This window comes from Callospermophilus lateralis, chromosome 3 (genome assembly GCF_048772815.1).
Source record: "Callospermophilus lateralis isolate mCalLat2 chromosome 3, mCalLat2.hap1, whole genome shotgun sequence".
In the NCBI taxonomy this organism is placed as follows: Eukaryota; Metazoa; Chordata; class Mammalia; order Rodentia; family Sciuridae; genus Callospermophilus; species Callospermophilus lateralis.
Genome location: NC_135307.1, coordinates 107,506,063 through 107,524,810, shown reverse-complemented (window position 1 = coordinate 107,524,810; position 18,748 = coordinate 107,506,063). Strand labels below are relative to the sequence as shown.

The 18,748-nt window shown below is 39.8% G+C and overlaps 1 protein-coding gene and 1 pseudogene across 1 annotated transcript in view; one reads left to right on the top strand and one right to left on the bottom strand.

The window, feature by feature from the left end:
* Usp3 (ubiquitin specific peptidase 3) overlaps positions 1–14,698 on the bottom strand; it is a 93,247-nt gene extending 78,549 nt beyond the window's left edge. The window contains exon 1 of the mRNA XM_076850906.2: positions 14,482–14,698. Coding sequence (XP_076707021.1) covers positions 14,482–14,572 — 91 coding nt within the window. The 5' untranslated portion in view covers positions 14,573–14,698. The remainder of the gene's footprint in view (positions 1–14,481) is intronic.
* LOC143394101 (large ribosomal subunit protein uL30-like) lies at positions 7,513–8,801 on the top strand (annotated as a pseudogene).
* Positions 14,699–18,748: the final 4,050 nt, after the last annotated feature.

Here is an 18,748-nt window from a genome sequence, read left to right as displayed (position 1 = left end):
GCAAAATCATTAACAACTGGCAAATCTAGGTAAAGAAGTTATGGAAGTTTTTAAAGCTATTTTTAGCTATATTTCTTTAAATGTGAAATCGTATCAAAATCAAGTTTTTTTAACTTTGAGATTAAAAATCCTGTATTCTTTATTTCCCATTAAAAATGTACTTTAAAAAAAAAAAAAAAGATACAGGGGCTGTGGATGTGGCTCAACCGGTAGCACGCTCGCCTGGCATGCGTGTGGCCCAGGTTCAATCCTCAGCACCACATACAAACAAAGATGTTGTGTCCACCGATAAATAAAAAATAAATATTTAAAAAAAAAAAAGATACAAGAAAGAGGTCAGGTTACCAATGTATAGAGTCAAAGAATCTTACAAACCTTGCACCATTAATGGACGATTAACTAGTCCAGCAAAAATATTACAACATATTAACTCCAGTAGTCCAAGTGACTTACAACTGTTTCTTTTATAGGCTTACATATCCAAAGTTTAGTTTGTGATTTTGCTTACCAAAGTTAAACCTCTTTGGACTTACCTCTCTGTTGACTGATAATATAAATAACATTGTATTTTGTTCTAATCATCAGAGAAGATAGACACAATAATTTATTTGTTCAAATAGATTAGTGCAAAACTTGGGTTTGGGTTATTTAACTCTCTGAGTAATTATCAAGATCCATTTCTAATAGGGCAAACTAGATTTAAAATGATATTTATTTTTAAAAGGACATCAAACATGATAGACCAACTTCTCACTATCTCCTACCTAAAAATCCCACTACAATGACAATAAAGGGATAAAACAGACACAAACACATAAGATAAAGAGAACATGTAAAGCCATCAAAGCAGACAAAAGATTTCAACAGTTTTTTGGAAGACAGGAAAAAAAATCAGAACAACAATGCAATCCATAGTGCAAAGGAAGATGCAGCTCACCTGCCAGCAGAGAAGGATGCAGATGAGAGAAGGCAACAAATAGCAAGGGTAAGAATGGGACTGAAAACAAGGAGTCCAAAGGTTGTAAGGACAACTGAGTCATGGAAAATCTTGCACTGCAAGATCCGGACATCAGAAGCTAACTGGACAGCCCTGAGGGAAGATAGAAAAAGTGAATAGTACTAGAAAAAAATTCTCCACAGACATCTGAGTGTCTTCTTGCAATGAAGGTGACTTTCTCTCCATCTCACAGGGAAGCCCACTGTAGATAAGCCCCACCCATTCACAGACCTGTGTAGTGCTTCACTCTTAAATGAAAAGAAAAAGACAAAATATATCTTTAAAATAAAACCTCCAGATGGGAAGAGCATGCTATCAAATTTGTAAGAAAAAATAAAAAAGGAACAATGCCTTTATTGCTCTAAGGAGAAACTGTTTTCTAATATTCTGTATTCAGCCAAGCAATCAAGTACAAAGGTAGAATAAAAATGTCAGACTTTCAAGGGGTCAAAAATTTACCTTGATGGTAAGGGACCTAAATAATGAAATAAACTGAGAAAGACAGGGGACCCAGAAAAGGGTAGGCCTAATACAACAGAAGAGTAAAGGGAATCACAGGATTAAAAGCTGTCCAGTAAACAGAACAAGGTGGTGCAGGCCTGTAATCCCAGCGGCTCAAGGGGCTGAGGTAAGAGGATCATGGGTTCAAAGCAAGCCTCAGCAAAAGTGAAGCACTATGCAACTCAGTGAGAGCCTGTCTCTAAATAAAATGCTAAACTGAGCTGGGGATTGGCTCAGTGGTTGAGTGCCCAAGTTCAACACCTAGTACAAACAAACAAACAAAAAAGTCCAGTAGGCCTAGAGATCAGTTATTTCAAATGGGAGCAGAGGACAGAGGGCTCTGGGAAGGAGGTCTTCAGGAAAAAAAAAAAAAAAAAGGATTACTTTTTTTTTTTTTAAGTCTAAGACTGTGGATACAGCTCAGGGGTAGAGTGTTTGCCTGTCATGTGCAAGACCCTGGGTTCCATCATTAGCACCACAAAAAAAAAAAAAAAAAAAGGAGGAGGTGATGGTGGCTAGGGGGAAAAATGTCTAAAATCTATTACAAATAAAAATTAGAATAGTGGGGCTGGGGATGTGGCTCAAGCGGTAACGCACTCGCCTGGCATGCTTGGGGCGCTGGGTTCAATCCTTGGCACCATATAAAAATAAAATAAAGATGCTGCGTCCACCAAAAACTTAAAAAAATAATAAATATTAAAAAATTCTCTCTCTTTAAAAAAAATTAGAATAGTAGTTCATCATTTGGGGCCAGGCATTTATTGAATTCCCTGTACTTCAAGGCTAATTTGCAGAACTAATGGCATGTGTCCTCCACTAGCAAATGTAATTTCAAAGCTGGCCAAAATTTGTCATCTATATGTTAACAGATCCAGATACCTACAGAGCCAGAAAAGAGAGGGCATCTGGTCCTGCTGACTTCCACATAGAGGCAAATTCTGATCCATAAGGCAGATCCTCCCACTGGATCAAGCATTTTACTCTATTTTTACATGGATTTTTAAAATCAGTTTTCAGCATCAAATGGAAACAACATATTCTCAAAAACTGTGATATGAGAAACAAATTTATTCCTCCTATCCAAACTCAAATTTGTTCAGTCCAACTTTGATGAAAAACACCTATTTTATGCTACATCCATTATATCAGTCTTCAGCTTAAATATTGAACTGTGGCCCTACCACCAAACAAAGTGAAAAAAAATAGTAAGAGGATGGATCAAAACTACTAAAGTCAAGCAGATTATTAAATCAGAGTCAAAATGGGCCACTTTTGCCTTTGGAAAATCAGACACAAATAACTAGAAAAAAAATTACCAGGAGTTGATATTGTTTTAAAAATAACTTCCCCTTTGATGCTGATTATATAGAGAATGAAAACAAAAGCCATGAATCACCTAAGTTCTGATCTAGTATTTCCATTTATTTAACATAGTAAGATGTATGCAATTCCATGCTTTTGCCAACAACCCGAGTAAGCAATTTCACAGTTAAACAGTAATGGCACTTCAACAGAAATTAATAAAAATCATAAATGTAAGCACCAAGCAACTATTATTTCAAAACAGCAGCAAGTACATGCAACAACAAAAAATTATATATATTTTAAGGAAGCACTCCCTCCCATAAGTAAATAAAATAATTATGAGGTTTAGGAACCTCTTAATATCAGACTTTTCTCAGAGAACAATAGGTTTAATATCTGCATTTTGTAATTCTCTTTATAATTTCTTTTGATTGTGTAATAAAGATTAGCATTAAAGCACAACGTAGAAAAAAATTCCACATTTGTAATTACTGATGGGCTAGGAAACTATTTTTTTTTGCATTATAATTCTTAATATACCTTCATACCACAATTTATCATGTCTCTGTATATAAGGTATGTTGATACCAAATTCACATATTCATACATGTATTTTGTATAATGATGAGGGTCTAGGAAACTATTCTTTTAAAATTTGGGACTATCTGTGAAGAAAAAGAATGGAAAAAATACAAACTGTATGTATGTGTGTATGTGTGTGTGTGTGTGTGTGTGTGTGTGTGTGTATATATATATTTACATTCTGCCTAAAAGAGTCAAATACCTAGTATTCCAGGAAATAGGCACCTGCAAATTCCAAAAGTTCTTTAATATTCAAAGGAAAAAATGTCTGAAAATACATATTTTGAAATGAGCTCTAATACAACCACACACAAACAAAGCACTCAAAATGAATAAAAAGAGACTAATGTGTTTAAGCACTCAGAATTAAATTTTCATGGTTTAATGTTGAGCTCTGGCAATTACTTCACACACACAAGATGAAGCTTTATCCTTTAGTTGTTGTAAAGCAATTTCTTAAAAATGCTAAACGATCTCACTACTAACATCAAAAAAACTCACATGGAAATGGGAATTCGTCTCAATTAAATTAAAGGACATTTTATTTAAAAAATTAAAATTTTCTAACAATAATACAAGCATTGACCCCATGGTCTCTAAGTTATATGGCATTTAAAAACAAATATTAGAACATTTTTCTAACATCAAAAAATAACATCCCAATACTGTGTAACAAATGTTCAAAACAAAGGAATGGAACAATAATGTATTATTTAAAAAAGAAAACCTGTGCTTGGTCAGCAAGGACAAAGATTTAAAGGAGCTAAAAGAGTAAGTGTGTTATCCTATAATCAGTTAAATTAAACCTGAAAGAATATGATAGTTAATTGTCAGCCTTCTCTTCCTGGTGATGAGATACAGTATAAGTAGTCCCTAAAATTAAAGGTCTTTAGGAGCAGTCACGGATAAACAGGCAAGCAGATTTCTACAAGGAAGGCTACCTTAAACCCAGCTAAAACAAAGAAAAAATAAGACAGAACACCTGCCTTGGAGAATGAAAAATGGAGAACAGTTCATTGAATCAATTTCTCAATTCTAAAGTAGAGTACAAAGTTTCCAGAAAAAAATCCAGTTGAATAATAATGTTTTAAAAGATATTTGGTGGGGGCTGGGGTTGTGGCTCAGTGGTAGAGTGTTCGCCTCACATGTTCAAGACCCTGGGTTCAATCCTTAGCATCACATAGAAATAAATAAGTGAAATAAAGGTATTGTGTCCAACTACAACTAAAAAATAAATATTTTTTTAAAAAGACATATGCTGGTTTATCTTAAAAACACTCAATTCCCTCCTTAAAGGATCTTATAAAATTAAATTAGATAGCACTAATTGTGAAATCCTTAATTGTGATACATATGCCTAACACAAACAAAAAGTAAACTTCACTTTTCAATGTCCATATTTTTTTTTTTTTTTTGTGTGTGTGTGTGTGTATACTAAGGATTGAACTCAGGGGTACTCAATCATTGTGCCACATCCCAGCCATATTTGTATTTTATTTAGAGACAGGGTCTCATTGAGTTGCTTAGCGCCTCACCATTGCTGAGGCTGTCTTTGAACTCATGATCCTCCTGTCTCAGCCTCCCATGCTGCTGGGATTATAGGCATGGGCCACTTCACCAAGCTTCCATGTTTAATTTCAACAGTAGTTTTCAAACTCTGAAATTGCCTTCGTACACTCAACTGGATTTTATGCATCTGCAAATAGCACACATGTATACTTTTCCGTATATCTTAAGAAGGAAATTTGTTTTAAGCTCTGCAACCTAAAAGCTATAATTAACTTTTACAGGAAATACAACTGGAAAATCTTTTAGAATATAACTAAAGAGAATCAACAAAGTATGTTGCCTAAAAGCAGATTCAAATAACCTCTGAGCTACCAGAGGCAAAAGCAAAATTTTATACCTTAAGAATTCTCTCCCTCCTCCACTCAACAGCAAACCACCTCCAAAAAGAATCTCCTTTACCAGAAATAAACTAAAAATGGGAGCAAGGGGAAGCTCAACTGAAACATATTTTAAATAACCAAAAGCTATCAGCCATGGCTTTGTTGAGGAGGCTGGTTTATTATGTTTGAACTAAAATAATGTGAATTTTGGCCTACATAAAATTAGATTTGAACTCAATTAAGCTGATGTTCAAAACAGTTTTCTTCCCATCTATTTGTTCTAATTTGTCAGTACTTGAATCAATAAATTGGGTTATGGGAGTCAAATACCAAATTTTAAAAAGAGTTATTTTCAAGATGCTTTAGAGTTATTTTCAATTTAAAATATATTTCAAGATATGGAATTTAAAAATGTATTTTCATGTCAAAAATATTCAGAGGAATTACTTCAAGTATGTTGCCCACCACTTTAAATCCTCTAAATTATCATTAAGTAGGCTGGGACTGTGGCTCAGCTACAGCACACTTGCCTGGCATGTGTGAGGCATGGGGTTCAATTCTCAGCACCGCATATAAATAAATGACTATCAACAACTAAAAAAAAATTTTAACATTAAATTACTTTAAATTATCATTAAGTTACTAAAAGACAAAGATCTTGCTTTTAAAAAGTCAGGTTAAAAGTTTAAATGGTATTTGAGTTTAAGCTTTGGGCTATCTTTAACACCCATGAGTATCTTGAGCATCTTAACCTTTGTCTCAGTTTCATAATCTATAAAACAGGAAAAACTACAAGGATGTGTAGTTAATTAAATTAGTCAGGATTAAATGCTAGCAAACTGCTTTGAAGTTACTTCATGTTGTTCTCAATTCTCCTCCTACTCACTAAAACTAACAGATGAGAAAACATCTGGAATTATTATAGATGATAACATCTGCAGACTCACACAACAGTTAAAAAGCTGATCCATTTACAAGGTTCTAAGCCAAAGTTCATTCAACAACCCCCCAAATTTTTAAGAAATGATTGCAATGAACAATTTTTAGGTGAATTTCCTTTTCAGCCTCAAAGATATCCATACTTACAGGGTACTACACAGAAATTTCACATCATCTTGAGAGGTCTTGGCACAAAACAATTCTAGGTAAAATAAACAAGTTGTTGCTGTCCTTAATGCTATTCTCAGCATTCTGAACTGCCAATCAAGGTAAGCTTCATCACAAGTATTCCTTCCAAAAAGTACCAGCCCCCACTGAGAATCTATCAAAGTACTTCCTTCTAAGCCATCTGTCCAGGAAAACTCTATTACAACACCTAGAATTCAGGTGTTTTTTTTCCCTGAGGCTATGAATAAACATAAAACACTAAAGTAGATTACACTGTATATTATTTTCCACTTCAAACACAGAGAAGCTAAATCTATTCCAATGCCTAGGCTGAATGCAAAACCTGTATGCAATAGGTTGAAAACTGCAGCTTAACCAAAGACTATTTTTTTCTTCAAAAAAGAAAAAAAAAAAAACATATAAAACATATTGAAAAAAAACAGCTAGGGCTGGGTTTGTGGCTCAGCTGTAGAGCACTGGCCCAGCACGTGCAAGGCGCGAGGTTCGACCCTCAGCATCACATAAAATTAAAAAAATAAAATATATCGTGTCCAACTATTACATACATACATACACACACACACACACACACACACACACACACACACGCATACATACATATATATGTAGAGAGAAAGCAGTTAAGGGGAAGTGTATATACATTATTCCTGATGGAAAAGGGACTCAATTAAATTTTAAAACAGGAATTTAAATTACTAAGCTACAAACTACACATTGGTTTGCTTACTGAGCTGTAAACACTACACAAGCATAAGTTTTTCTACTTTTAGTTGGAAGAATCCAAAACTAATCTTTTACATTCCAGTAGAGAAGAAAATTGCACAAATTTCAATGAGGAAAAAGTAGCATGTTACATATAAGAGCTTAATGCTAATGGTGTAAAAACTAAGAATGATGAAAAGAAATTATTCTGAGGATAAATGAATAACAGGAAAAGAAATCAGACTTTTAATTCTCCCCTCAACTCCATTCTTCCTTCTCCTGAAGGATGTTCTTTTTACAGTAAGTATACTACCTAGGAAATAATTTCTGATCAATGAACATATCACAACTTCTTCACAAAAGTAATATGTGCTCTTTTTCTGGCTGGAACCATGGAGGGTGCTGAAAAAAAAGAAAAAGAAGGCTCCTGTTGTGCCAGCAGAAATCCTTTAGAAGCAGCAAAAAGGGCTGGAGATGTGGCTCAAGCGGTAGCGCGCTCGCCTGTCATGCGTGCGGCCCGGGTTCGATCCTCAGCACCACATACAAACAAAGATGTTGTGTCTGCCGAAAACTAAAAATATAAAATACTAAAATTTAAAAAAAAAAAAAAAAAGCAGCAGCAAAAAATTTTCACAGAGCTGAATGTAAAGCACCTGAGAAAGAAGTTTGCCAAAAGATGCTTCAAAAGGCAAGAAGGAAGCTTATTTATGAAAAGCCAAGCATTACCACAAGAAATACAGGCAGATATACAGAACGGAGATTCAAATGACTAGGATGGCAAGAAAGCGGGCAACTTCCATGTACCTGCAGAATCCAAACTGGCATTTGTCATCGGGATCACAGGTATCAATCGTTTGAGTCCAAAAGTTTGTAAGGTGCTACAACTTCTTCACCTTTGTTGATCTTCATTGGCACCTTCGTTAAGCTCAACAAGGGTTCGATAAACATGCTGAGGATCATGGAACCATACGTTATGTGGGGGTACCCAAACCTGAAGTCAGTGAATGAGCTTATCTACAAGCGTGGACATGGCAAAAATCAGTAAGAAACGAAAAAAACACTTTGACTGCTCAATCTCTTGGTAAATACAGCATCATCTGCAAGGAGTATCTGATTCATAAGATCTACACTGTTGGAAAACAATTTAAATTTATTTTTTTTTTTTTAAAGAGAGAGTGAGAGAGGAGAGAGAGAGAGAGAGAGAGAGAGAGAGAGAGAGATAATTTTTTTTTTAATATTTATTTTTTAGTTATCGGCGGACACAACATCTTTGTTTGTACGTGGTGCTGAGGATCGAACCCGGGCCGCACGCATGCCAGGCGAGCGCGCTACCACTTGAGCCACATCCCCAGCCCTAAATTTATTGTAGTAACATTACCAATGGTCATTTGGTTACAAACCAGCCAAAATTTATTGGCTAAGACACTGAGAGCTCAGGCTGGTGAAAACATTCTGGGGGGAAGCTCACTTGCCATTTATTTTCAACATAAACAAGACTGTTGCAGCTATGATTTAAATGGGGGGGGGGGGAAGCTCACCCAGCTGGCACAGTGGCATACACCTGTAAAATAACTTTCTGTGGCCCTTCAAATTATCTTCTCCAAGAAGAGAAGGAAAAGCTATTTTGTAGAAGGTGGAGATGCTGGCAACAGGGAAGTCCAGATCACATCAGCAGGCTTATTACAAGGATGAATTAAGGTATCTACCATGGTATTTTTGTAATCTGGTCAGTTAACAAAACAGTACTTGCTTTCAATGTTTAAAAAAAAAAAAAAAAATGTTAAGCTCAATCCCTAGACTGCAGCCTCTTCAACAAATGGAGCACATTCTAAATGTGAGGTGTTTCTCAGCAATTTTAAGTTATTGAGAGACTACCGGAATAGGCTGAGGCTACTTAAAGGTTCTGAGGGACAGAATGGGAAAGGAATACCACCCAAAAGTCAAGAAAGACAACTCCATTTCACTTAGGCTTTTCAAATACTCCAATAAAGTTTTAATTTTTCAAGAGAGTATGTAAAAATTAAACACCAATCTTCAGTATTAATGTGGAAAAAGTGTCGCCAGTGCACTGATTTTAACTGCCTAATCCTCATTTACAACTAAAATGTCCTCCTGCCTATCCATAAACACAGAATGTCAAAAGAATACAAATTTACTGTAGTAACATTACCAATGGTCATTTGCTTACAAACCAGCCAAAATTCACTGGCTAAGACATTGAGAACTCAGGCTGGTGAAAGCATTCTTGGGGGAAGCTCATTCACCATTTATTTTCAACATAAACTTAAAAGACTGTTGTAGCTATGATCTAAGTGGAAAAAAAAAAGTTCACCCAGCTGGCATGGTGGCATACACCTGTAATACCAGCTATTCAGGAGGATGAGGTAGGAAGATCACAAATCTGTGGCCAGCCTTGGGAATTCAGTAAGACACTCTCTCAAAATAAAAAGCACTGGGGTTATAGGTAGGTAACAGAGAACCCCTGGGTTCAATCCCCAGTAACTCCCCGAGTCCCCCCGCCAAAAAAAAAGAAAGTAAGTTCATCCAAGTAGGCCAGGGGGATACGCCTGTAATCCTAAAAACTTGGAAGGTTGAGACAGGAGGATTGCAAGTTCCAGGACAGCCTGGGCAATTTAAGACCCTGTCTCAAAAAACAAAGAAAGGGCTGGGGGTGTACCTCAGTGGTAGAGCGTTCCTGGGTTTCAATCCCCAGTACCAAAGGTAGGGAGGGTCATCTGTTAAACATATGTTTGCAGAGTGTCCTATTAAGTGTAGGCACTTAATAACTAACACACCACAGAACATTACTTAAAAGCAGTAAATGTATTTGACCTAATGAACAAAATGATGGATCCTATCTAGGAAATTGAGTCCACTAGATAAACTGGAGTCTTCTTTAAATGTCAATTGTGACAGAATTATACAAAATAACCCATCACTCCATTAAGGTGAGTTCTTACCTTGATCACAAGTTGACCAGTTCATTACAAATTTATTACCACTGACAAACAACCAATAATCAGCATCTCATCCTACTGAATGGACCTTTTTAAAAAATTTTAGTTGCATATGAACCTAATAACTCTACTTTTTTTTTTTTATGTGGTGCTGAGGATCAAACCCAGGGCCTCACACATGCAAGGCAAGTGCTCTACCACTGAGCCACAATCTCGGCCCCTGAATAAATCTTAAAAAAAAAATATATATATATATATATGTATTTTTTTCCAATATCCACTCAAACTGCAAGACATTTACTTGATCTACACTTAAGTTTTCATGAGTAGAATAATAAGAAGACAAGTATGTACTGAAAACTTAAAGAGGCACCCTCAAATGTTCAGAGAATAAATCAAAGGAGATTGTTCATGCCTTTGTTATTAAAAAATATCTCCAGTTTAACCTGCTATTTAACCTAAACCTCTGAAGTCCAAATGCTTGGTCTTTGGCTTTCCTTAGTTATTAAAAGTTGTGGTCAGGCCATTTTTTTAAAAAAGCAATTCATGTTTTTTCCCTGTCTTTTGCCACTGGCTAAACTCTTTTACCCACAAAAATAAGGAATGCCCAAGCTTCCAGCTTCTGAAAATAACATCTGGTATGTGCACCTAACAAAAAGCTTGAGAGAATGTCCAAGTTTTTTATTTAAAACTTTTTCATTTAAAACAGAATACCTTTAGCAATGATTAGACATAAATCTTTTTTACCTTATTAGGAAACTGCTAATTTCAACATTTACATTAAACCACAACATGGATTTATCTTCAGAAGTTAGCTTCCTGTCTCTCCCCCAACTATATTAGACTATAATTTTTTTTGTTTTGTTTTTGGCTAACAAGGAACTATTAGACCCCATAATATGTTTCCCAGCTAATATGTTTCAAAAATTTAAAGATTCTACAAAGGCATAAATGTTGCCAGCCTTAAGGATTTCTCTAATTTTTAAAGGTATTTTAATAAGCACAGGTATCATTAACTGTTAAAAACTTGTACACCAGTGGGTTCTCACATTTGGTCCTGAATTCCTAAGAGTTTCCAAGACTCTTTCAGGGGATCCAGAAGGTTAAAACTATTTGCATGAACAATAATAAGACATTACTCTTATTGTTTACTCTTGTTCTCTCAGGAGATGGAGTTTTCTAGAGGCTATATGAACTATAGTATCTGAGAAACAGAATGCAGAAACAGATATGAGAATCAATCAGCTCTTCTACTAAGCTAAACAAATGGAGTTGCAAAAATTTAAATTAATTTCATTCTTTACTAATTTTTGCTTTGAAAAACATTTTACATAAACTAATTTATATTAACAGGTACTGAATCTATTGTTACTTATAAGTAAATTAAAAAAACAAATTTTTGCTTTAATTTCTAATAAAGCAATATCAATAGGTATAAGCCACACATGGGCCTTTAGGGTCTTAAAATTTTTTAAGACCATTAAGTGGTCCTGAGAACAAAAAGTGTAAGAAGCACTGTCGTATACAATTATATAACACAACACATAGTGCCTTCCAGGGATAAGAAGCTCAAGTTAATTCTGAAATATAATTACTACTTACCACCCTAATCTTGTTGAGTTCTGTATCTCCTTGTAAAGCATAATTCAGCATAAAGCCAGTCTGTTCTGGGCTCCATTTAATGGGCTTTAGATATTTAATTACTCAGGGTCTTCTTTATAAAAATGTTCTAAGCTGCAATTCCACCTATTATCTGGACAGTGTAGAACAGTTTCTGGATGTTTTCACAAAAATTACTTTTTTTGTGATAAACAGCAACCTGTGAAGTAAATGCAAAATAATACTTCCTCTCTTTTAACAGATGACACAACAAAACTGATACTCAAAGGAATCAGAACTACTTGTCCAAGGATGTATTGCTAGCTAGTAGGGCCTATGATGTTGGTCTTTTGCAATTTGCTTGGCTATCTCGCTCGGGTATAATTGCAAGCTCCCAAAGAAAACAAGGCAAGGGCATTACTTTTATTGTCCCAGTGCCAAAACAGGGATTTTCCTCTCCTTAATAAGAATGTAATCAGACTCAATATCCAGTCAAGGCATTATTCAACACACTGACTACCCATTTGGTCCTCTACCAAAAAATAAATAAATAAAATTCAAGAGTGTTGGAGGAAAAAAAAAAAACAGAACACAACGCTCCAAGATGATCAGTTAGGGACTCCCAGATTTACCAATCATTTAATCATTGAAACAACAGGCAGGCAAGAACAAGATCAAGCTTAACACAATAACACTAGATTATATCAACAAATGAATGCCAACAGGCTAAAATGGGAAGCACAGATGGAAAGGGTTCAATTCACAATGTGGACAGAAGACAAAAACCCACACAAGGTTGAGAAACTAGCTTAATTGGTTTATAAATCCAAGCAAGTGACTAGAATCACCTTTGCAAGCAGTGTCGGAGGCAAATTTTCTTGCAAGATGCAAAGATGCCATTCTATCCCTTGGACAGAAATCACCCATCCTTTAGTTCTAAACATACTAGTTAATTCTTACCATCAGAATAAGTCTCTCTGTTTTGCTCCATTTTAACTTACCGAGTTCCTTGATCTCCTGCATCTCTATTCCACAATTAACTGGATTCCCTGATAGAGGCAAGACTGACTGACAACAGGATATTTGCCAGCATAATTCTTGTCTTTTTTTTTATATGATTGTGTCAGTGAAGCCATTTTTAAGTTTGATGTGATTTTACCTAGAAAAAGTCAAAAGTGTGCTAGCTGTCCACTTTGTATTGAGCATCAGTAATTGCTCCATTCCTTGGAAGGTATGTTTTCCTAGTATTTAATTTTTTTTTTCAAAAGAGATTTGGAAAAGAAAATAAAGTTCCAGAGCTATAGCTAATGTGCCACCAATCAATTTGAAAAGCAATGTGATACACCCTATTTTTTTGTGCCACACTCAACATTTACTGTTGAAGATATATGTATAGGTTAAGAGTTAATTTACCCAAGTTTCTGCATTCTCAGGAAAGAACTACAATACTACACTGTGAAGCCAATTAACTAGTTAATTTTTAAAGCCTACATGTAGAAAAAGACGAGTTTACAAACACAAGCAAAGCATCAAACGTCCGAGAGTTTCAAGAAACTGCAGTTATTTCTATTCCTTAACTTAAAGTATGTTTTTCTTTGTAGCTACATTTTCCCCCCAAGTACATAATCATCCTTTAATAAGCAATCTGCGAAGAAGGAGAAGAAACCTGCCAAAAGTGTTAAGCATTCTCTAACCTATCTTCTCAGTCCAACCCAAGAGAAGTGTCACACAGCTAAATCATACCATTGCTATTTCTATATTTCTTTAAACTCGAGATTTCTGAAGTGTACAATTCAAATGTTAGTGCTACAACCCTGGCTAACAGTGATCATCTTATAGCTAATAAACAAAGACTAGCGGCGGCACTAGGGCCCTACCAGGAAGTAATCAAAGCAGGGTGGCCGGTGCGATCCTAAGAAGTCGATAGAGCAGACAATGAGAGGGCACTAGGGGTTCCAAAGGGGCCCGCAGAGGGAGTTAGAAGCTTAAGCTACTCAAAAGCATTACATAAACCTAGTAACTGTTTTACAAGAACTCGAACTCTAGAATCCAAACGCAATTCCAGACAACCCAAAATTGTGTCTTGAAACAATCTTAGGCAAACTCGAGCCACCCCTCCAAAAGCAGCTGTTGACTCGAGCTTCAGCGCTCTAGAGCCTACAGCCTGTTTTCAAACTTCACCCTCCCAGGCTGATGAAAGATTCCGACCTCCGCCGCCCGAGCTTCTGAACGCCTCTCGAGGCTTCGGGTAGCCCGACCCTGTGGGGAAGGGAAATAAAGCCCGGCCGAGAGAGGCGGCTGCGAAGGGCCCCGCGCGCCCCACAGCCCAGACAAAGCTGCGTCAAGAGAGCGGCTTTTTTTTATCCTGTCGGGTCCACTGAGGAAACCAAGTCGGGCTCCGCCACACGTGCGGCAGCCCGGCGGGGGCCGGACACCGCCCCCACAACCACCGCCCCCACAACTGTCGACCCCGCAGTACCCGCGAGCACAGCCCCCGAGCGCCTCAGGGCGGGGCAAGGGGCGCGAACGCCGGCCAGGGTCCCCGCCCGCCGCGGCCCCGACACGCTCGAGGCCCCCGCGGACTCCCGCCCCTCGCTGGCCTTTCCTTCGCCGGCCGGACCGTCGGGCCGCGAGAAACAAAGGAGCCGCCGCTGCTCCCACCCGCGCCCGCTTCACCGCGTACCCCTCCCCAGCGCGTCGGGCCAGGCTCGCTCTCACTCGTCCCTAGGTCTGCGCACCGGCTGCCTGCGGCCCTTAGACGGCAGGCCCGGCAGAGCCGGGGCCTCGGGTGCGCGGCCGGCCGGCTCGGGGCCGCACTCACCGCTGCAGCACCAGGACGACGGGGAGCCGTTGGGGAACTTGGCTGAGTCCGGAGCGATGCAGACGCTGGAACTGAGGTGCGGGCACTCCATGGCCACGAGGACCGTGGCAGGGAGGACAGAGGCTCCGGGGCCGAACGAGGCGGGGGCGGAGGGACTCTGGAGGCTCCGTCTGGGGTCGCTCCTCGCCGGGCGCTAGGCAGACAGCGGCTGCGTCCCGAGCCCTTGCGTCAAAGAAAGCAAGGGCTTCCGGGCGCCGGGTTTTCCCGCCCGCCCTCTCTCCGCACTCCGCTCCGAAGAACGTGGAATTCCGAGATCCGGGTTCTGCCGCCACCTCTAGACCCGAGGCTTCCGCCTTCCCGGGCAGGCCCCGCCCCCAAGGCCGGCTCCGCCCCTGTGCACTCCCGCGGGTGGGGTCTCCGCGCGCGCTACCCGCATCTGATAGCTCAGGGTCCTGCAGCGCTTGGAAGTGACTTTCCCAATTCCGCTCCCCTGGGCGGCTGCGGCTTCCCTGACTCAGGGAAGGGGGCTACCGGGCCCTGGCAGACAAGTCCGGTCCGCTGCGTCTACCGGGTCCGGCGAAGAGACTGATATTGCATGGCGTGTTGGTCTGACTACAACGCGGCTTAGTGGTAGAAAAATCTGGCCACGCAACAGAGGGACAGAAAGAAATACAAACCACTCGGGCAGACGGGCACCGTAACCCTCCCATTTTACCTAGCAAGAAACAAGCCCGGGGAGATCAAGCCTGGCCCTGTGTTTGCGCCAGTGGGCTGCTTGGGTCCCAGAGCAATCTAATTCTGTCCTTTGAGACTGGTGTGGTTCTGAGCCGGTTCTGAGTTCTGCGCACACGGCCGTAGCTGGAAGATGAGTGGCTGGGCCCATTGGGGCACCCACGAACCTGGATTCAGACCTTGTCACCGTGATTAACTTTCAGCGTTACCACGAGCACGTCGTCCTGAACTTTACAAATCTCACCGCTGGAAATTTAAGTGAAACAAATTTAACCTGGTTTTCGAGGTCCCGCTACCAGGTGATAAAAAGGGAAGGGATCTAACATTGTTAGACACGCTGAACCGCTTCCCTGCCAGGCACTTTGCAATACAAAATACCTCATTTAAGCTTCGCTACACCCTACAACTGATGTTATGATTCTCTTCTTACCGCGGGGGACATCGAGTCTATTAATTTGCTAATCCGTTCCGAGATTAGGTCCTCTGCTATCTGGCCTATTTTAGAAAAGAGTTTATGGGAGGGCAAACCTCTAGGGGCTGCTTGGATTCGCCTTACACCTGAGCCGAGGAGCCTGCGACTTAACTAGGGACAGTCTTAAGGACACCAGGGCTGTTGCAAATATTGCCTCAGAAGTTTGGGCTCCTTGAAAACCCGTGAAAGGAGCCACAAGGCCAGAAGGCAAGCAAGGGGAGGGGGAAGACTGACGTAGCAATTCAATGGGCAGAGTGAGGGGGGGGAAAGGAAGGTCCGGAAATGATTAACTGGGCCGGGTAGTGGTTAGAGTGGGGCACCTCCCTGAAGTGCAATCTTGGAGCAGCCCAAGGTCACTCCCTTGGTCACTTCTCACTACTCCCTCAACCCCAGCAGTCCTCTGCTAATGGTGTCCACCTACCTGCAGCATCTTTGAGACCTTTCCCCCCCTTTGTTTCTTCAAAGTTCCTTTGCCCTTTTCCAAATTATATTATTGAAGTTATTGCAGTGAGGAGTTGTGGAAAGTGCATAGGAAGCCAGGTAAGCAAGTGTTCAAATCTTAATTCTGCCATTATTTGGTGGCCAACCTTAGCAAGTGTTTTTAGTCCTTACCCCTCCCCCAACCTTTTTCTTAATCTGTAAAACTGGAAAAATAATACGTATCTGAAAAAGAAATTAAATCACGAGATTTGCTACCATGTAGTAGGTATTAAATATAGTTTTGTTTAAACAGCAGTTGTGGGATGCTTCCCACAGGATAAACAATAAACAATAATATCTAACCTTTGCTCAAGCTCTTCCACCTATCTCCTCCTACCAGCCTATTTATCTTTCAGGCTTGGCTCAATCAATCTTCTGTTTCTCTCAGGACATGTTCCCCATTTGGTATCTATAGCCCCTCATTTGGCCATGGAACAGTCTGACTCATGCTGTCTTATACTGGTATGTAATGTTACTTTTTTCACCCTCTCAGAAACTGTTTCCTAATCCCCTAAACCTCAGTTTAAACATCACTTCCTCCAGGGAGGCCTTTTCTGACCCTGCTCCACCCCCAGGGTACCTCCCACGGTGTGATGCCCTTGACTGCCCCCACACTGCCTTTATAAAACATTCTTAGTGCATGTAATTATTTGTTTAATGTCTGTCTTCCCCTTGGAGGTCCATAAGGGTAGCAAACAAGTCTGTCTGGTTTCCTGCTTTATTTCTAACATAGTATGTAGAACATGGAAGGTGTCCGATAAATAAGGGTTCAATGAATGGAAGAGTGAGTGAGTGATGCTTTAGCAATATTTAGGAAGAAAGGAGTTTAGGAAGTGCATATATAGCTCAGGTATTTTCCACCTTGAGAGTAATCTGTACATTTCAATTCTGAGTTTGTGATTTTAAAAGGATCAGACATGTTAAAGCATCTTGTAAGGTATAAACTGCTAAAACAGATATATTAGTATTATATATTATAGTATTATTGTCATCTCTCCATAACCAGAATAAAAATTCCGTGGAATAGGGGCCCTATTTTAGCCATCCTTGATTTTGGTCGTCCCCTAAAGGGTAAACTCAGGCAGTCCAAAGAAGTCCCATGGAATCAGAGAAGGTTTCCTGGGGCTTTTGGTAGCCTGCCCTAAAACAGAGAACTTTCCTGTGTCTTTGAAAGTTTTCACAGTAAGAAAAATTTGAAAAGGGGGGGGAACCCCTCAGTGAGTAAATGTGTCAAACGGGGGAAGGCCATGGGGCACCCTGGGAAATCTGCCTTTTCATCCATGGATTCTGCAGCTGCATTTAATACAACGTTCGCTTTTTTGTTCTTGGCTAGCGTCCCTTTGGCACCCAAGAGCTCCGACTTACATACCAGCATGCCCAGATAGTGAGGAGGGAGCTTCCAGCTCCATTGCTTTGCACCACCCCATACCCTACCATACCCCCATACCCTACCATACCATACCCATACCCTCCATTGCTTTCCACCACCCCATACCCTACCCAGCCCCCTGGACATCTGCTGGGGCTACCAGCCCAAACACCTGCCAGAAGCAGTGGGCCTATTTTAAAAGTGCATTTTTTGCACAGGGGAGGAATGCGCAATTCCAACAGTACTATCAAATGATTCTCATATAAAGAATATGTATATACATTGGAGTGGGAAGAAGTGAAAGAAGGGGATGTTCCCAGATGCATAAGAACTGTGATCAGGAAAAAGCTCAAGGTTGCTGCAACCTTCCAAAAATTTAGACTTGTGACTTATGGTAGAATCTGTGGTCCTCAAGAATTACAAAGCTGACCAGGCCCTGTGAAAAAGTAGCTCTGACTATCCATTCAGGTAAGACTGATTAGAAACACCCAGAGAGCTGGCTTAAATATTTACTATAGAGATTTTTCTAAGAGCAAAGCCTCCTTGGAAAACCAAAGTTAGATCAAGTGGAGGCTTCAAAGCATTGAAAAGTGTTGGGGGTGGAGGAGCATTAGCTCAAAAACTCTTCTATCACCAGGTTTCATTTTCCTAGCAGCACTGATCTGATATTTTCTTGCTTGTTTACTTATTTATCTATTATCCATCTCCTCATGAGATTGGAGACCTTGCCAGTCTTGTTCGAAGCCTGATTGCCAACTACTGGAATACAGCTTGATATATGCCAGGCCCTCAGTAACTATTTGTTAAATGACTAAATAAAAGGGGAACAGGGGAAACAGCTCAGAATCCACATCCTCAAGGCTCTGGGTTCAATCCCCAGACAGTAAACCCACTCACCCATCCCCCAAAAAAGGGGTGATGATGGGCATGGGCTTCAGCAGATGCACCCTCACTTTTTTAACCCAAGAATATTGGCGGTGTCATTCTTCTCACTTCTTTCCATTCACCCCTTTCACGTGACCTCCCCTACATAGTCACCTGTCACCTCCCTATTGCTAAAGTTTTTGTGTGTTTTTTAAAAAATTGTTCTAGCAGTACCTAAAATCATTCTCCTATTATACATAATGTTCTTCCTCACCACTCTGTGCCCTCCTCATCTGGTCCCCTTCTACCTGGCCACCTCCTTTTCCTCCTTCATTAAACACAGTGCCTTC